Genomic DNA, 18,230 nt, shown 5'->3' with positions numbered 1-18,230 from the left:
AATGGAAAGGCCATGGATTTGTTTCTTTGCTTTGTCCTTTTTCTCATGGCCAATTGATACACTAAATCATTTTTTTTTAACGAAGGTTTGTTTAAAGTGTTTGTAGCAAGGATATGAAGAAGGAAAAGATGCCTGACCTGGCCCTGCTTCCACATTTTGCTGGGCACCAGCCTCCACGTGGGAGAACTCCCTTTCTATGTTTTCTTACTTGGCCAGGAAGCACTTAATGTGAAAGTGCAGAAAAGAGTTTTTCATCGGGAGTACCAGATTTGATGGGCGGCAAAATTTTAATGCATACTCCCCCCCAGAACCTAAGCAGAAACAAAACAAAGGGAAGGTCTTGCATTTCCTCCTCAGAACTGTTCCAAAGGCTGGTTCCAGGAAGGGTTTGTGGAATGAATGCCAACCTAACACTGTGTCTGGGATGGAGGCCAGGGAGCTGCTGGGAGAGGCCTGGAGGAGGGGAGAAGCTGCATTTGAGTTATAGTGTCATTTTAGACTCGCCTAAGCTCTGACCAGCCAAATGTCACCTTCTCAGAGGCCGCTTCTTGCATTTCTGTCTGCTGGCCTTCTGGTTGTCTTAACAACATTATCAACTGACGTTTATTAAACGTCTAAGTGCTCATATTTCAGCTCTGTGCTTTAAGTGTGATAGTTTGCACTAAACACTTTGTGCAACCTTATCTCTGTAATCCATCCAGCCTAAATCTCTACTATCCTCACATTGAGGAAGAAGAAGAAGAGAATGGGGTCCCTGACCTGTATACATTTATAATCATCAAGACAGGCACAGAAACATTCCAAATTATGAAGTGATTCTCAGGTGAAATGTAGTGAGGTACGTCTAGGTGTTTCTGGGAGTTCAGAGTAGTAAGGTGACTCAGCCACTGGAAATGAGAGGGTTTTGCTTGTTTGTTTGTTTTTTCGTTTTCTGGTCCCACTTGGGGCATGCAGAAGTTCCCAGGCCAGGGATCAAACCCGTGCCTCAGCAATGACCCGGGACACAGCGGTGACAACAATGGATCCTTAACCCACTGAGCCACCAGGGAACTCCAGATCTGAGAGTCTTAATTAGGGCCCTGAGGGAGTGGAGAATTAGAATGGGCTGAGCAAAGAGGGCAGGGGATGGCTGGCCGAGGGAATGGTATGAGCGTGAGCTTGGAGGCAGTGGTGTGTCCCAGGGCAGAGCCTGCAAGTGCTGATGGGAGGGGATATGAGGTTAGCACCTGGAAAGGACGGAGTTTAGCCAAGTTGGCGGTGAAGTGGCTCTGTGGACCACAGATAGGAAAGTATGGCCCACTGGCAGGTGAACATTAGAACCAGCAGCTTCCTGATGAGAGGCAAGGAGCCACCAGCTTCCTTCAGAAGATGGTGCATGTGACAAGCCCCTGGTGCCAAGATCTTGCCCTGACTGCTGGTTGCTGTTGGTTTGGCGTGTTTTTTTTTTTTCCCCAACCAACAAGGCTGGCTCAATCCCAAGTACAGAGAGGGTAGCCCTCAGTGCCACTGAAGACTGAATGTCACTATTGTTGAGTCATCCTGGGAGGTTCCTTAAAAAAATCTAGGAGCTCGGAGTTCCCGTCATGGCTCAGTGGTTAACGAATCTGACTAGGAACCATGAGGTTACGGGTTCAATCCCTGGCCTTGCTCCGTGGGCTAAGGATCCGTCATTGCTGTGAGCTGTGGTGTAGGTCGCAAACGCAGCTCAGATCCCACGTTGCTGTGACTCTGGCGTAGACCATGGGCTGCAGCTCCGATTAGACCCCTAGCCTGGGCACCTCCATATGCCACGGGAGCGGCCCTAGAAAAGGCAAAAAGACAAAAAAAAAAAAAAAAACTAGGAGCTCAAACAGAAGCACCACAGAAATATTTTGGCTTTGGTACTATTTGCTTCTCTATTTTGAAGAAAATTGTACCCCTGTGTGTTTTTATGCAAATTTTATTTTTCTCCGTATGGCTGATATTAGCGTATTAACCTGTAATCAAAATTAAAATGTTTCTTTTTCCCTCACAGTTTTGCTCATTCGGGAGTCGCCTCATGGGTCGAGGGTACTATGTGTTTGACAGAAGATGGGATCGTTTTCGATTCGCACTAAACTCCATGGTAGAAAAACACTTGAATTCACAGATGTGGAAGTAAGTGAGCGGTTTTTGTGCAATATGAGGTCTGAGATCTGAACCCCAACTTTCTAAATGAATGTCTCTGGCTGGCTTTCCATTGAACAAAATGATTCTGAAATTGGGGTTCGTGATTAATTCTTAAATGTCAGCCCCTCTTTGTGGCTTGCCCATAGTTTTACAGAGACGTGTAGGATATACTGTATGTTTTGTCTTCTCTGGAGGTCACTTTGGGGTTGCTGATATTCTTGATAAATGAAAAGGTATTAGATAAGACCTCGTTTATTTAACGGCATCCAAGGGCCTTGTTGCTATGCCTGAAAGCATCTAAGGATATTGAGAATATGCTTCTGTCTGTAATGTGAACGCTACGATGTCCATATGAAAAATTTCATAATGGTGACGGAACAATTTATGATGGCTTAATGTCCCGGGGGAAAAAATACATGCAGCGGCCAACAGGGCAGGTCCTGGGCCATGTTGTGAAGTTGGTTAAGCTTGTCTTTGGCCCTTCCCACGTACTTCTGTCAATCCTAACCCCAGCTTACATCCCATTTCCCCTCGGCCCTTTTATCCTCCAACACCTCCTGATGTGTTAACGTTGTGGTGGATTTATAAAAAGGAAAAGGCTGTCTTGACTTTGGGAAAGGCTATTGTGCAGAATGACAGGCTAGACCCGCTCCAACCACAGCACATAAGGATCCGCCATTCCAGCCACTTGATAACACCAGGCCGCCCCCCTGGCTGTCCCCAGCCCCCACTCCTGCCAAGGTGAGCTCCTACAATAACATATCCATAGCATTGTGGACCCCTCAGCTCTAGGCCTCGATGGTCCAGGAAAGCCAACACTCAGCCCCTCATGCTGCTCAGTGCAGTCCAGGAAAACATTCTCCCAAGACGGGAGGGTGGGGTAGGGTGGAAACAGTATTCAAAACCTGCCCTCTCCCAGGCAGTGATGGCACCTCAGGCTCTATTCACCACGATGCTCAAAGAACTTCCAGCATTTGTAGAAGTTCCCTTGAGCCTGCAGTAAGCCCTCATGGTGGACTTAGGACGACCCGTTGACACGTCCTATGAAGTCGGAAAGGGCCACAAGAGAAGCTTAGCATTTCTTCTCACTGAAGTGACTGCCCAGTGTGTCTAAACGGCACCCTGCCATCAACCCTGTGTCCTTTCTCAGAAGCCGCCAGCCGGCTACCTGTGGGGTTACCGTGTTCCCAGTCATTTGGTGACTTAGCCTTCTGTGCGTGTGCCCCCAAGGTGGCCGCCAGCCCTGGTGACCCCGCAGCGCTTTGCTCTCCTGTGTTGTGGAATTGTAACCCCCGGACACGTGGAAGGAATGTGTTGATCTGTATTTCGCTGCCTGGTGTCCTGTCGGCTCAAGCTCCATATTCCTTTCCTCCTCAGGCACAGAAACCCGAGCCCCAGGGCATCAGGTCCCTCCCCCCTTTTCAGGACTTGCCTAACCAATCTGCTGTCACTGAGCAACATTGGGGCTGCCTGGGTGTCAACTCTGGAGAGCGTAGCACCCCGCTGCCCTCTCAACCTCGCTGCCCAAACCCCAGGCCCCGACGGGCCCGAACCTGGAGGGATGGCAGCCGATGGGGGCGTGGAAGACATTAGGAAGAAAAGGAACGGCCAAGACTCTTTTTTCTTTAACAAGCATTTAACTCTGCATCAGGAGACGCCAGCACAGTATTCTCTTTCAGCCAGGTCAGCATCTGGATGTCCATGCCAGCTGGCAGGGGAGGATGGGCACTGTCAGTAATTTATTCGCATCTGTGGGCTTTTGTGTGGGACTTCCCTAGGCCGGCGTGCAAAGCTTAAACTGGGACACAGCCCTCCACGCTGAAATCCACTGCCATTTGGCACCTAGAAAAACACAGTAACTGTCTAGCACGGGGGAAGGGGTTCTCAGAGACAGTGAGCTGCCATATACCCCTCGCCCTGCCTCTCCCTTGCCCCTTCTCCCCTCACTTACGATGAGCAGGGAGAGAAAGGAAAGCAGTCCACAGCATGCAGACAAACAGCACCCCTCCCAGTGCTGAGTGTCAGCCAGGACACACCGAGGACTTCAGCCCTACTGGTCAGCGTGAGCCGAAGCCTGAATTTATACCATTAAATGGGAAATTAACAAATCGGGACAGAGTAGACCTTAAGGTCATCCATTAGGGTCCTCTCTAAATGAGCCATCTGGTATTTGCAAATAACTTTCCATTACAAGTAACTGCCAAACCTCTGTCCACATGGATTTCTATCCGTGCTTCAGCCAGTAGGAAACGAGTCAAGGAAAGATTGAGCGGGATGCCTGTAGAAGCGCAGGAGGCATCCGCCAGCAGAGACGGCGGGGTGTGCTGACACCCCACGCTCTGAGAAATGGGCCCTGGTGCTGTTAGGAAGGGGTTGTGTGCTGTGCCAGACAGTTCCAAGGGCATGTTTAGACCTCTCCGGTCTGATTCATGGGAGTCCTTGCCCGGCATGCATAGTTATGTTGCTGCTGAGAGTTCACCTGCTCATCCATCCACCACCCCACCCATCCATCCATCCATCCATCCAGTCAGTCAGTCATTCATTCATTGCAACAAGTACTAATGGAGCCCTTGTTTAGCGTTGACAGGATCTTTTACCTTCTTCAGGCTTGAGAGGAAATAGATTTTCAAACACTATCACGGCCACACTGGGTTTGGCAACATTTTTCTCCTATATTTGAGCTCTTCAGTCGGATATTTTCAAGGACGCTGCGCTTTTGTATATTCAAGGATTCCTCTCGATTCTGCCCTAGAGATGGAAGCCATAGGCGTCACCAAATCACAGACAGAAAACTGAACCCTCAGAGAGAGCAGCGCCAAGGAGGCGTTTCTTCCTCAGTGGCGCCTCTTTCCAGGGCTCCCGGCCTCGTCCTGATATGCAGCAGGGAGGGGGCCTCCACGGGGAGAAGGGAGGCCCCATCTCACACCTGCCCGCCTTCAAGTGCTGCTTTCCAGGGAGCAGAGCTAGTTTCTAATGTCGAGGGAGCCCCAGCTACACTGGAAATGATGTCCAGGGGACACGGGGAGCAGGAAGGAAAATGAGAGACCGGGAAGAGCCAGTTTGAAGATACTCGCCTGACTCTTGAGGCCAGTATCCCTTCCCGAAAATCAGGGACACAGTGACACCGAGGCCCCCATGCTCCTCTCCATCCCCAGAGTAGCAGCAACATCAACCCAGGCCATGGTTTGAAAGTGGAAGCTGTTTCTTTCCAGCACCAGCGAGAAGAGTGAGTGTGCAGGGAGGCCCAACAGGCCCATCCACCTGCTGCTGGCCTGGGCCCCACAGCCCATAGGAGCCAGACGTGACTCCCAGGTCGCCCCCAGCTTTCAGGAAGACCCCCCACCTCATGCGTACGTTCTCCTGTATTTATCTTCAGAACAGGCTAGACGTTCCGGATCCCCTTCTCTGGATACATGAGGGTCCCCATTCTTCCACCCTCCCCCTTCCTAACACCAGAACAGGAAGACCTGTTGAAGGGCAGCCACACCCCAGTGAGAGCTCCTTAGTGAGAGCTGTGGCAGAGTGAAGCAAAGAGGGAAAAAACAGAGCCCGCAGCCATGAGCTGACGTGGAAATGCGTCTCCACAGGGTAAACCAGGGCTGCAGGCCTCAAACGCAGGGGGACACTGGGCCATGTGGAGAGGGGTGATTCCCAGGATGCCTCCAGCCAAGAGCAGGCTGGGGAGAAGGGTACAGGAGGGGCCGGGAGGCCCTGAGAGGTGGCGGGCAGAGGCTGCAGGGGTGCAGGGGGACCACCCGGCCCTCGCGTGTAGGCGGCAAAGCCCCATCCTCACACTTCTTCCTTCAAGCCAGGGCCTAGGTGTGAAATGATCACTTCTCATTAAAAACCACCCTCATCACTGCCAAGGGGAAAAAAACGGAGGGGAATACTGTTGGGGAAATTTATATTCTAAATAACATTCGCCTTTTATTCATGAACCCAAACCAGTCATTATCCAGTAGCCAAGCATGGAGCAAAGGATCTGAAAACCTGAAAGTGATTAAAACTGGGTTGCTGGATGTTGCAATGGGGGGAGCCATAGGGAAGGGCCATAATTCAGATTTTGCCATCCTTCAAGGCTTCATTTTCCATAGTCTGGTTCCGCTAGGGTTTTCTCTGTAGCCCTGATGCTCACGCTTAATCGAGCTTCTGGAGCAATGCCAAGCCTATTTCTCACTGTTTCTCTTTCACTCTTCTCTCATGTTTAGGAAGATCCCTCCTGCGGCAGATAGCCCCATGCCCTCGCCAGCAGCCCACATCACTACCCCCGTTCCAGCATCCGTTTTACAGCCTTTCAGCAACCCCAGTGCTGTGTATCTTCCTTCAGCTCCCATCAGCTCGAGACTCACCTCTTCTTACATAATGACATCAGCCATGCTCTCAAATGCAGCTTTTGTGACATCGCCGGACCCAAGCGCCCTCATGTCACACACCACAGCTTTCCCTCATGTGGCCGCAACCCTCAGCATCATGGACTCAACCTTCAAGGCCCCATCTGCCGTGTCCCCGATACCAGCCGTCATCCCTTCCCCATCCCACAAGCCATCCAAAACCAAAACCAGCAAATCCTCAAAAGTCAAAGACCTGTCCGCCCGTAGCGACGAGTCTCCAAGTAACAAAAAGAGGAAGCCGCAGTCTTCGACTTCCTCCTCCTCCTCCTCATTATCCCTGCAGACACCCCTCTCGTCCCCATTATCAGGGCCCCACAAAAAGAACTGTGTCTTGAATGCCAGTTCAGCTTTGAACTCCTTTCAGGCGGCCCCTCCCTATAACAGTCTGTCTGTGCACAACTCAAACAATGGGGTGAGCCCACTCAGTGCCAAACTGGAGCCCTCAGGACGGACCTCGCTGCCCGGCGGCCCCGCGGACCTAGTGAGACACGTGGGCTCGGTGGGCGGCAGCAGTGACTCCTGTCCCCTCTCTGTGCCCTCCCTTGCAGGGGACCTCTCTCTGGCCTCACACAATGCCGTGTCTTCTCTGCCCCTCTCTTTTGACAAATCAGAAGGAAAAAAGCGTAAGAACTCGAGCTCTAGTAGCAAAGCCTGTAAAATCACTAAAATGCCTGGAATGAATAGCGTTCACAGAAAGAACCCGCCCAGCCTTCTCGCACCGGTGCCCGATCCCATTAACAGCACCTCCTCTCGGCAGGTAAGGGATTCATCCTTCCAGGAGCCTCCTGGCACCACCGGGGAGCGGGGAAGGGGGGCCAGGCAGTGCCCCCACCCCCACACCCCCGCTTAGCCCAGACAGGTAACACAAGCCTGGGTCCCATCCTCATTCTCCCCGTGGGCAATTCCACCCTCTGCTCTGAGAGTAGTTTATTTAACCCATACGTTCTACAGTGCCCACCACAAGCGAGGCACTGTTCTAAGTCCTATATAAGTGTCACAGCAACCCAGCACAGTTGGTGCAGGTGTAATCACCACTTTACAAATGCAGAAACCGAGGTAGAGAGATTCCAGGTCCCCCACCCCACTCTCTTGCACATCTGGAGTTCTGAGGACCATCTTATTGAAGAGGTCTATTGCCAAGCATTTTTATCTGCTCATTGGCACCCCCTTAGGAAGAACCTGAGACCCAGGCAGATGATCTGATGACCCAGGTCCACTTTTCCTTCCTACAAAGAGGAGGGTGGGTGCAAGGGGGTCTGGGAGAATGTGATGTGGTCCAGGAACACGTGTTTCTTTCCCTTGAGCTCTGTTTTCATCCTCGAGTCTTCCTCTCAGGCTGGGGAAGCTGCTTAGGAAACCTGTCCCATGCGGGTGCCCTCTGAATGAAGAGGAGAGGACAGGGGCAGGGAAGGACAGCACAGACAGACTGTAGCTGCAGCCCCAGGTTAACAGTCACAGAATTCAGTGGGCCAGACCGGAACCAAGCCCAGCCCCATCTGGGGAGGAAGCCTTTGGGGAGATAACAGGCAGTTGTTAAAAAGATATTTTCATGTTTGCATCATCTTTGTGTGAGCCTTGTGAAAACCTCCTGAAGAGAACATTTTTGAGGGGGATTCACAAAGCACAGGTAAACACTCAAGAAACAGCAAGTTGGGATCTCAAGGGCCAGACAAGCTGCAGCCCGAGGCCAAGGCTGAGCCGTGGGTGGGGGCTACATAGGTCCTCTCATCAGGGCTGGGGCACTCACACACATCTTTAGTTCCAGGGATGCAGGGAAGGGGGGCCAGCACCCACAGGGACCCACCTGAGACTAAACTGCTGGTTGGTGCCACCTCTGGGTCCCAAGGTGGAAGGCAGAGACAGGGCTTCTTAAACTTGAATACACTTGAATCATTGAGGGATAAAGAAAAGATTCTAAGGTAGCAGGTCTGGGGTGGAGTCTGAGAGTCTGCATTTCTAACAGCCTCCCAGGCAGTGCCATTGAACTGGTGTGCGGGTCATACCCTGAGCAGCAAAGCTCTAGAGTCACTTTTTTTTTTTTTGTCTTTTCTAGGGCCACACCCTCGGCATATGGAGGCTCCCAGGCTAGGGGTCGAATCAGAGCTGTAGCTGCTATCCTACGCCAGAGCCACAGCAACGCGGGATCCAAGCCACATCTGTGACTTTCAGACAGCTCACGGCAATGCTGGCTGGATCCTTAACCCACTGAGCAAGGCCAAACGATCGAACCCACAACCTCATGGTTCCTAGTCAGATTCGTTAACCACTGAGCCACGATGGGAACTCCTGAGTCACCCCCATTTTTGATGACGTTCTAACAGCTTGTGGGAGGGACTCTGTTCCAAGCACTTGATGTATTCATTTAATCTTCACCTGTTATTATCCCCATTTTACAGATGAGTAAAACTGAGGCACAGGAAGATTAAGCAATGTGCTCAAAGTCACACAGCGAGTAAATAATAGGGCTGGAATTTATACCCAGGCACGTTGGCTCTGGAGTTTGGGCTTTTAACCTCCATCTTCTGTATCGAGTGAATGTGGCACCGTTGATTCTTTGGTCTGAGGATCATATGAAATGTTTAGTAAACAAGATGAGTTAGTCAAAACCAGTGGCGAAAGGAGCAGACAAGCCTCCAGCAGAGAGTGTGCATCGGGAAGGAAACCAGAAAGGCTGATGCACTGAACAGCTGCCTTGGATCTAGTCAGTATTGGTTCTCTAATGCAGGTGATACCCTGGTGCTTATCACCAGGCCATTAAGAAAAGGCTTTATCCAGGGTCACCACCGGTGATTTCCTGGTGTTAGGGAAAGACCTTTGGAATCTGTGTTGATTCTGCTGGGAGACTGGGGGAGGCACGGCTTGAGGTTGAGAAATTCAAGATAAACATGATACGGGGGCCAACTGGGGATCTATTTAATTGTATCTGGTAGGTGTAAGGCCAAAATATGCCATAGAGATATTAAATGGAACAGAAAGGGGGAGTTCCCTCGTGGCTCAATGGTTAAGGAACCCGACTAGTATCCATGAGGAGGCATGTTCCATCCCTGGCCAGGTTAAGGAGCCAGGCTTGCTGTGGCTGTGGTGGAGGCTGGCGGCTATAGCTCACAGCAACAGAAACCAAGACTGGGAATGTAAGGCAGGTGTCTATGCGAAGGCGAGCTGACATACAGGATGAGCTCTTTTTAGGAGCTGCCTGAGCACAAACCGGCTCCCCTGAGGACCCAGCCCACTGGGAGCTCAGGTCAATCACGAGAAAGGGGAGGAGCCCAATGGCCACACTCCCCTACCCCGTGACGGCGGTCCTAGGAGGACCAGAGCTCCGGCTCCCACCAAAAGGGGAAGCCCGGTGCCATCTTACTGTTTTCCTTAGAAACAGCAAGGGGTGTGCTGGGGAAACTGGCTCCGAAAAAGACGATGGGCATTTAATTCCCAGCTGGTCCGAGGGAGTCTGGGCTTGAGGCGAGGTGGGTCTGGGACTGCAGTCCCAGGTGGAAATGCTGGTCCTCCTCCCTGAATCTTGCCGTCTGAGCATCTGGGAAGCACAAGTAGGAGTCACTGCTGTGGCTCAGATGCTGCCCAGGTAGGATCTGTGGCCCTGAGAACTAACGCACACAGCGGGCTCAGCAAAAAAAAGTAAAGTTCCCCTCCATTCTGCTTTCCTCCGGGGATGAGAGGGGCATCATCGGGGGCCCCTGAAGCATATTCATTTTCTCTGCCATTTAAGGTAGAAACACAAGTTCCACACAACGAGAGGAGAGCAAGGGCGGTACTGAGCACCTGCCTCCTCTCCGGGCGACGCCTGGCATCAGTGCGTCTCTCCCAAGCTGGCTCTTATGTTTGAGCAGGGCTTCACTGGTATCTTTCAGGTTGGGAAAAGCAGCAGCCTAGCTTTGTCGCAATCCAGTCCTTCAAGCATATCCAGCCCAGGACACAGCCGACAGGTAAGTTACTGGGGGCAAAAGTCCATAAAGTCATCAGCAGGTGGAAAGAATGTGGCCGTTGGGGTCAGACCCTGGCTTAAATCTCATCTCCAGTTAAGGTGCCCAAAGCCAGGCCTTCTAGTAATAAGCCGTGTGCCCATGGGCGAGTTACTTCCCTGTGCTTCAGGTTCCTCACCTAGAAGATAGGGCTCATAGCCCCGTCTCATGTGGCTTTTGTGAGGATTAAGTTCATTTATTGACATTGAAGCCTCTACAAAATTCCTGAGCTATAACACACGAGTATCAGCCATGATTATTAACAGCTGTATGCTAAGCAGAGCACTTCTCTGAGTATTTTTTCACCTGTTAAATGGCAAAATGGGTACCTACCTCCTAAGGTTATTGTGCAAATGAATGATGCTGCTGTTGACTGAAGGCCCTTGCTCCTGGCACACATCTGTCAGTGCTTTCTCAAGGCCTCTGGGGAGCGGTAGCTACCATTCAGGATGTGGTCTCCTGGTGGGACTCTTCAGGGTAGATGTAGGAGTTTTTATAAACTTGAGGTGTGAAAACAGCTGATGTAGAAGTGCTTTTCTCCAGTGGAGTGTATGTATGCACATCTGGAACAGGCCAGGGAGGGTGGGGAGTGGGGTTGTGTGTGTTCTACGTATAGAGCTATTACAGTGTGGTTTGTCTACACTTTGGCCTTTGGAGTTACCCCACAGATCTTGGGTAGAGTTTGGGTGAAGGGTACAGGGAACAGTTTTGCATCCCCAGATCAGGGAGTGTGTCGCCACCATTTGGAGTCGCTGTGGCCCCGTTTGCACCACAGCACTTGCAGCCCATCTTCTGTGCTGCGGGTGGGGGAGGGGCTCCAGCAGTTTGTGTACAACAGGCCTCCTGCACGGGTTGCTGGGTGTGCCCAGAGACTCCACTTTGACCCTTAGCAGGCACCTGTGCAATGGCCCAGAGGTCCCAGCACACCTGCAAGTGAACCCCCACCACCGGCAGCCAGCCTAACCTCACAGAATGATAATAGCAACACCTGCCATTTGTTGAGCCCTTTTCCTGCAGGTGCTGTGCTCTGCCTCACATGCATTCCATATGCTTGCACCTTTTAACAACCTGATCGGGTTGGGAACAAAATGGTTAGTCTCATTTTATAGATGAAGATAGAGGAACTTGAACCAAAACCTCCATGTCCAAAGCCTGCCTGCCTGACCCAGCACTATACTTCTTCCTTAGGTAATTCTCCATGCTGTCTGTGGGTTGGGTAGGAAAAGATGAACAAATACTGGGAAAAAACCAAGACAGCTCAGTTATTCCGGTCCTCTGTCCTGGAGAGGAGCCCCATGAATCCCCGGGGTTTGTCCCTGCATTTTCCTCCACAGCTAGGATCTTTGTGGCCACCTTCCATTTACAGAGTCCATCCATCACCTTGTTTGCTCACCATGGCTGCCTTTTGCCAAATGCAGGAAGTAGGATGGCATCCTCTTTTATTATAGATGAGGAAACTGAGGCTCCCTTCTTATATTCTCTTGGGTAATCCCACATGTATGTTTTTGAAACAAGCTTTTCTTTTCTTTCCTAGAAGACCACAAACAGAACGGGCAGGATAAGGACTCTTCCATAACAAGACTATGAAGCCACTTCCAAACCAATGCCTGGCCACCGGACCCCACCCTAGGAGGCATAGGCTGGAGGAGGGAGGGAAGTGGGCAGTGGGGGAGAGTCTGTTTCCTGCGTCCTGCCTGTGGCTCTAGCCTTTTTTCTTCTTTTTTTTAATTGACCAATTTTTAATTTTGAGGAAAAAGGCAAAAGAACGTGATTTTGAGATTTACAGAAAAAAAATACCAGTGTTTTGTTTCCGTTCTTTCATTTGCCACGTGTATACCTTCTTCCAAGTTTGGGGTCACTCCTACCTTCTGATGCTGCTGCTGCATCCTTTCGCTCCAACCATAGGAGCAGACATTGCAGAATGTCCATTCCTGGTTACATCATCTGAAACTCTTGAACTTGAGCACGTGCAGTGCTCCCTTCCTTGTCCTTTCCCACCTATCTCTTCCATCCCCTCCTACCTGTTACTCTCTAGGTCCCCACTGGCCATTCGAGGAGCAAGCTCTCCCAAGCTTCCCTTTAGATAGTGTGCCGGGGGAGGGGCTTTGCCGGGGGAGCAGCCTGTGATTGGGGAGCAGAGAGCTGGAGGTGGGCTGAGTGTCCTCACCAGGTTTCTAGGCTGCCTAGCACAGCAGGAGGAGCCCGATGCTGTGAGCAAATTTGAAAATAGTGGTCATTTAATGATGGAGCTTCCTCAGTACCACTGCCCAGTTGTGTAGCTCAGAGAGGATGTGCGGGGTCAGGGACAGGGATGGAACCAGCCTGGGAGGTGACAGGAAGAAAGCCTCAAAAGATGGTAGGGACTGAGTGACTGGGTTAATCTGATGTGTAAGACATCCAGGCTGCAAAATCCCTTCCAAGGCACCGTGTACAAGGGCGCTTAGCTGAGCGAGCCACAGGGGAGGAATTCCAGGGAAGAGGGTACGAGACCCCACAAAGTCACTCAGGAGGAGGCAAGGGTGCCCCCTGGGCTAAGCAAGAGGAGAAAAGGCAAGGCCAGAAGGAAGGGCCTGGGGAAAAGTCGCCGTAAAAGGTTAACTGCCAAAGCCCCAGTGGGAATAAACACTGGCCTTCCCCTCCATCCCCCCCATCCCCACCCCCACCCTCACCCCCCACCCCCGACCTCCACCTCCGTGCCCTGGGCCACAGGGCCCTGTGGACTCAGCACACCCCTAGATCTGCTCATGCTAGGTTGTGAGAGGCTCCCACCCCGATCCAGCCACCCCAGGAAGGTAAGACCACTGCTTCTGGAGAAGAGCCATGTGCAAGATTCCGAAGGGAGCAGCTGGAGGCTTGCAGCTATAAAACTGTTCACACTGGAGTTTTGAAAGAAACAACAATACCATAAGCTCTAATTGGGAATCCTAATCAGGAAAGGAATTCATGACGTCTCATAGGTTGTTCTGTGCTACGAATCATGTCACTTAGCATACAGTGTAAAGGTAGAGATACTAGGAGGTTTTACTTCAACCCTAAGTCAGAAATGAATGCCAGTTTCGAAGCTGGACGTAAACCCTCATCCCCACCCTGAAGTTTTCCTCTTCTTTCCCATTCCCCCCAAACCCAAAGATCAGACTACTATTCAATTTTACCATATGATCGGATTTTTTGAAGATGGGAGGCAAACGGAGTGATTTGCATCAATGGAATTGCACTGACAGTGTTTCTTAATAGGATTACTAAAATTTTTAATATAAAATGAAGATTTTTTTTAAAAAAATCAGGAGTTGATATTAGGTACTAGGACATTAGTTCAGATGATTTCATTTTTATTTCTACAGTGTTAAAAGTGCACTTATATGCTGGTTTATTTCCATCTTGGGAAAAAGAGACTACAAATTGAAGGGAAGATTATTACTTTTTCTTTAAAAAAAAAAAGGTTAAGGCAGATTTTAAGACTTATAAATGTTTAAGAAATTATAAACAAGGTTAGACCCTTTGAAAAAAAAGTTTAGAAAATATTCTTAAAGTAAATTTTTATAGTGTTAATTTTGTAATAATTTATGTTTTACTATATTACAGAGCTAACTGACCAGAATAGTTTCAGAAACAATATGAAACTTAGGAAAGTTGAAGCAATGTTTATATTTTTAAAATGTTCTTTGAATTATGTTTTTATTGTACATTTCTTCAGACTGAAAAGTATGTACATATCTTTGTTATTTTTGCACAATTTTCGTCTTGTTCGGTTTTAGAAGTCTTTTTTTTTATAATTTATTTTGCGTTGTCATACTTGCAGGAGTAAAAACAAACAAACAAACAAAATCTCAGCAACAAAATAACCCTCTGATTTATAAACTCTTACACTCAAAGAGGGAAAACAAAGGTTGAGAGATTAAGTGGCTGCTTCTGAGAAATGCTGTCTCGACAGGGACTAAAGGAGCAATTCAATGGATCTTAAACATTTCAGCTCTCTACATCTGGAGTTGCAAGCTGGATTAAAGAGGCTCCCCACTGAATGCTGCTTACTTGGTGAAAGACTGGCTCTGACCAAGGTGAGGACATTTCTGGAAAACTGAGCAAAAAGGGAAAGCCCACGGTGTTTCTTCCTTCACAGTCAACTACAGGTTTACTTTATAATGATGTCATCCAAAACTCACAGCTTGAAAAATGGAATGCAAATAAAAGGTTTTCTTTTGGTTTGTTTGAATGGAGTTCAACTGGACCAGCCTATAAAGCATTATTATTAGGGGGGTATCCTTCGGGTACTTCTGTTCTGCACCCCCAACTCAGCCCTCTCTCCCAGCCCCTTGACTGCACACACTCTCATCTGCCTGAAGATCTCATGACTTGTCGCCAGCCATAGAGGCTCGAAAGCTCTGGTTGTTAAGCGTAACGCAATGCATAGACCTGTCAGCCATAAAAAAAAAAAAAAAAAAAAAAAGCGACTTGGATAACTTGTATGCCTTCTTTTGTATCAATGTACCAATTGTAAATAATGCTGATCAACCTTTGTAGAGAATAGTTTATACGGCATATTCTATTATTGCTGATTCTCAGTGAACCCTTGTTTTAAAAAAGGAAAAAAAGAAATTTTCTATTTACACCTTCTATTTTGTTATGCTGTCAGCCCATGGCACTTTAACAAAACTCTGTGGGTTTTACGTAGCTGGTCAGTCATGGGGTATATTCAATAACTGTTGTTGCACAGACGAGAATTTGCACCTGCTCATTTGTCCTTTCCTACTACCGATTTTAGAACCTTTTCCAGAAGAATTTTGAAGAAAGCATGTCCGAACATTCTAAACAAATGCCACACTTGTGGAGTGGGTTTCTTTTCTATGATCCATATTTTGTAACACTAAGTATTTTCCTTCTTTGTCCCGCACCTTTATGTATTAGCACTCTCAGATAGAATTCATTCCATGCCTGTGATATTGTAAGCAGAATAAATGTCTAAAGTAGGTGTAAATAGTAAATTCTATGGCTTACAGTTTTAAAAAAGAAAGAACAAACATGTATCTATTGATACTGCCGTGGTTTAGCACCAGGCCTGGAGACATTCTCCAGTGAGCGATTGGGTTTTGGGTTTTGGGGGTTTTTTTGCTTTTTTTTTTTTTTTTTTGTAACATGGCTTTGTAAATAAAATAATTTATATGTTTGTAAAAAAACAAAGTCTTTGGGTTTTTATAAAATGTAGATTTCGGGTATTGTTTTTTATTCGCGTGGGTGTCTGTGTTCTTACCAAGTGAGCCTTCCTGCTGGAATCCACATTCAAGGAGTGGAAGAGGAAAGAGTGAATTCATTCAACAAATATTTATAGAGCATCCCGGCTGTGGCTGCCCCGAGCTAGGCACTCTGCTCAATGATGAGAAACAAACACAGTCCCAGCTGCTTCCTGAATGCTCCTTGGTCAGGGAGACAGTAAGTAAACACATTATTAAATGTGTAATAATTGTATTAATTGTGGGAAATTTGATGGTAGAATTTAGTTCCAGGAGAAAGAAAGTAGCAGAAACTGATGTAAAATGGGGTTGGGGGTGGGGTGTTCGCTCGCAGAGAGTTCCCTCTGAGGAAGTGAGCTGAAGGCAGAAAGTGTCAGGGAGATAATCCCAGGCTGGTCCATGGTGGGAAAGACCTGGCAAATTCCTGGAGCCTGAGGGAGATCCACTGTGGACAGCAGGGAAATAGATGGACAGAAAGCACTGCCAGGTCACAAAGGGTGTCTTAGAGTTTGGATTTTATGCTCAATCCAGTGGGAATCCTTTGAAGGGCTTTCCATGGGGGCATGGCATGATCTGATCTGTTAAAAGATCTCTAGCTGCTGTGTGGAGAATCTATCACAAGCTATTGCAAGAGACTCAGACATGTTAGTGTGGTCCCAGGATGGTGACAGTAAATAGAGAAGAGAATAGATTCAAGATCCATTTACATATAAAATTGACAAGACTTGCTTAGGAATTGGATGTGAGAGTAAGGGAAGGAATGGCTCCCATCTTCTGGTAGAGTAATTTTTTTTTTTTTGTCTTTTGTCTTTTGTCTTTTTAGGGCCGCACCTATGGCATCTGGAGGTTCCCAGGCTAAGTTTCGAATCAGAGCTGTTGCCGCCGGCGTACACCAGAGCCACAACAATGCCAGAGCCGAGCCGCATCTTCGAACTACACGACAGCTCACGGCAATGCCGGATCCTCAACCCACTGAGCCGAGGCCAGGGATGGAACCTGCAACCTCATGGTTCCTAGTCAGATTTGTTTCCTCTGCGCCATGATGGTAACTCCTGGTAGAGTCATTGTATCAGGTGGAGATGCCATTTCTCCATGTGTTCTTCAGAGGAAGAACAGGGTTTGGGGGAGCAGGGACAGGCAAAAGGAAAGTTGCCTGAAGATCAGAAGTTCTGTTTTGTGCATATATGTTTGCCCATGTGTGAAAATGCTGTGAACCTCCGAAGGTGCTGTGTCAAGAATGCTTGGGATACACAGGGTTGATGCTCTCAGTATGTCTAAGTTCTCCAATTTTGGGAATCTTTGCTATATGGATGATATTGAGAGCCACAGGTATGAATGTGATTACTCAAGAGAATGTAGGGAAAGAAGGGCAGACATTTAGAGATTGGGTAGAAGCAGAAAACTCTCAAAGAACCCCAAGAGGAAGCTTGCACAGAAGAGAGAACCCCACAGACAGTGGTTCCCTGGAGACTAGGACTGTAAGGTGCTTCAAAGTAGGAAGAGTTAGGTGTTCCCTTGTGGCACAGCGGATTAAGGATCTGGTGTTGTCACTGCAGCAGCCCGGGTCAGTGCTGTGTCATGGGTTCAGTCCCTGGCCTGGAACTTACATATGTCCAAAAAAGAAAAGAAAAAGTCAACTGAGTTAAATACTGATACAACATGGATGAGAGAGATGGTATTGAGTCTAGGGTCTTGCAGTGTGGAGATCATTGGTGACTATTAGTTTCCCAGGACTGCCGTTAACAATTGCCACGATTTGGTGGTCTAAAATAAAATAAATCCATTGTCTCAGAGTTCAAGAAGCCCCAAATAAAGCAGTTCTGCACTCCCTCAAAGGCTCTGGAGGAGAATGCTCCCCTACCTCTTCCAGTTGCTGGTGATTCCTTGCAGTCCTCGGCCTCCCCTGGCTTGTAGATGCATCACTTCCATCTCTGCCTCTTTCTTCCAATGGCCTCCTCCCCTGTGTCCCTCCTCCATTTCAAATCTCCCACAGCCTTTCTCTAATAAGGACATCTGTCCTTGGACTGAAGGCTCACCCTAAATCCTGAATTGTATCCTCTCAAGATACTTGATGTTGTTACATCGTCCAAATAAGTTGGTGCTCACAGGTTCTAGGGATTAGAATTTGAGCAAAGTGACTTTAGCAAAGCAGGTGTGTCAGGGGATTGAAGGAAATTCAGTTATGTAGACAAGGTTAGAAGGCACGAGGGAGTGTTTGGATTTTGTTTCTTTTTGTTTTTTGTTTTTGTTTTTCAGGGTCCACATCATGATTCATAGGCTGGTGAGGCTGGGACAATAGGCAAGAGAGAGAGGGTGAAGAAGCAGGAGAAAGGGGTGATTTTTTTTTTTTTAAGGGAGGTTTTTGAGAAGAGGGACATGAACTTGAACACATGTGGAAGGTATTGGCCTTTGTAGTGCAAAAAGATAAACCAGGACATATTAAAAATCTTAAAAGAGTTTTCACAAAAATGGATTCAAATCAAGCAGCG

General features: G+C 48.5%; 1 protein-coding gene across 13 annotated transcripts in view; it reads left to right on the top strand.

Moving 5' to 3' along the window:
• Window positions 1-14,718, top strand: part of ATXN7L1 (ataxin 7 like 1) — a 269,582-nt gene extending 254,864 nt beyond the window's left edge. For 9 of the 13 annotated variants that reach the window (XM_047752410.1, XM_047752408.1, XM_047752411.1 and 6 more), the window contains 5 exons: window positions 2,015-2,136; window positions 3,526-3,831; window positions 6,357-7,296; window positions 10,406-10,480; window positions 12,051-14,718. In XM_047752410.1, the coding sequence (XP_047608366.1) occupies window positions 2,015-2,136; window positions 3,526-3,831; window positions 6,357-7,296; window positions 10,406-10,480; window positions 12,051-12,092 (1,485 nt within the window). In that variant the 3' untranslated portion in view covers window positions 12,093-14,718. The remainder of the gene's footprint in view (window positions 1-2,014; window positions 2,137-3,525; window positions 3,832-6,356; window positions 7,297-10,405; window positions 10,481-12,050) is intronic. The other 4 variants (XR_007130729.1, XM_047752409.1, XM_047752413.1 and 1 more) reach the window with 4 other exon arrangements.
• Window positions 14,719-18,230: the final 3,512 nt, after the last annotated feature.

Source organism: Phacochoerus africanus, chromosome 11, assembly GCF_016906955.1.
Source record: "Phacochoerus africanus isolate WHEZ1 chromosome 11, ROS_Pafr_v1, whole genome shotgun sequence".
NCBI lineage: Eukaryota > Metazoa > Chordata > Mammalia > Artiodactyla > Suidae > Phacochoerus > Phacochoerus africanus.
Note: the sequence above shows the minus strand (reverse complement) of the source record. Positions and strands in the feature narration are given on the sequence as shown.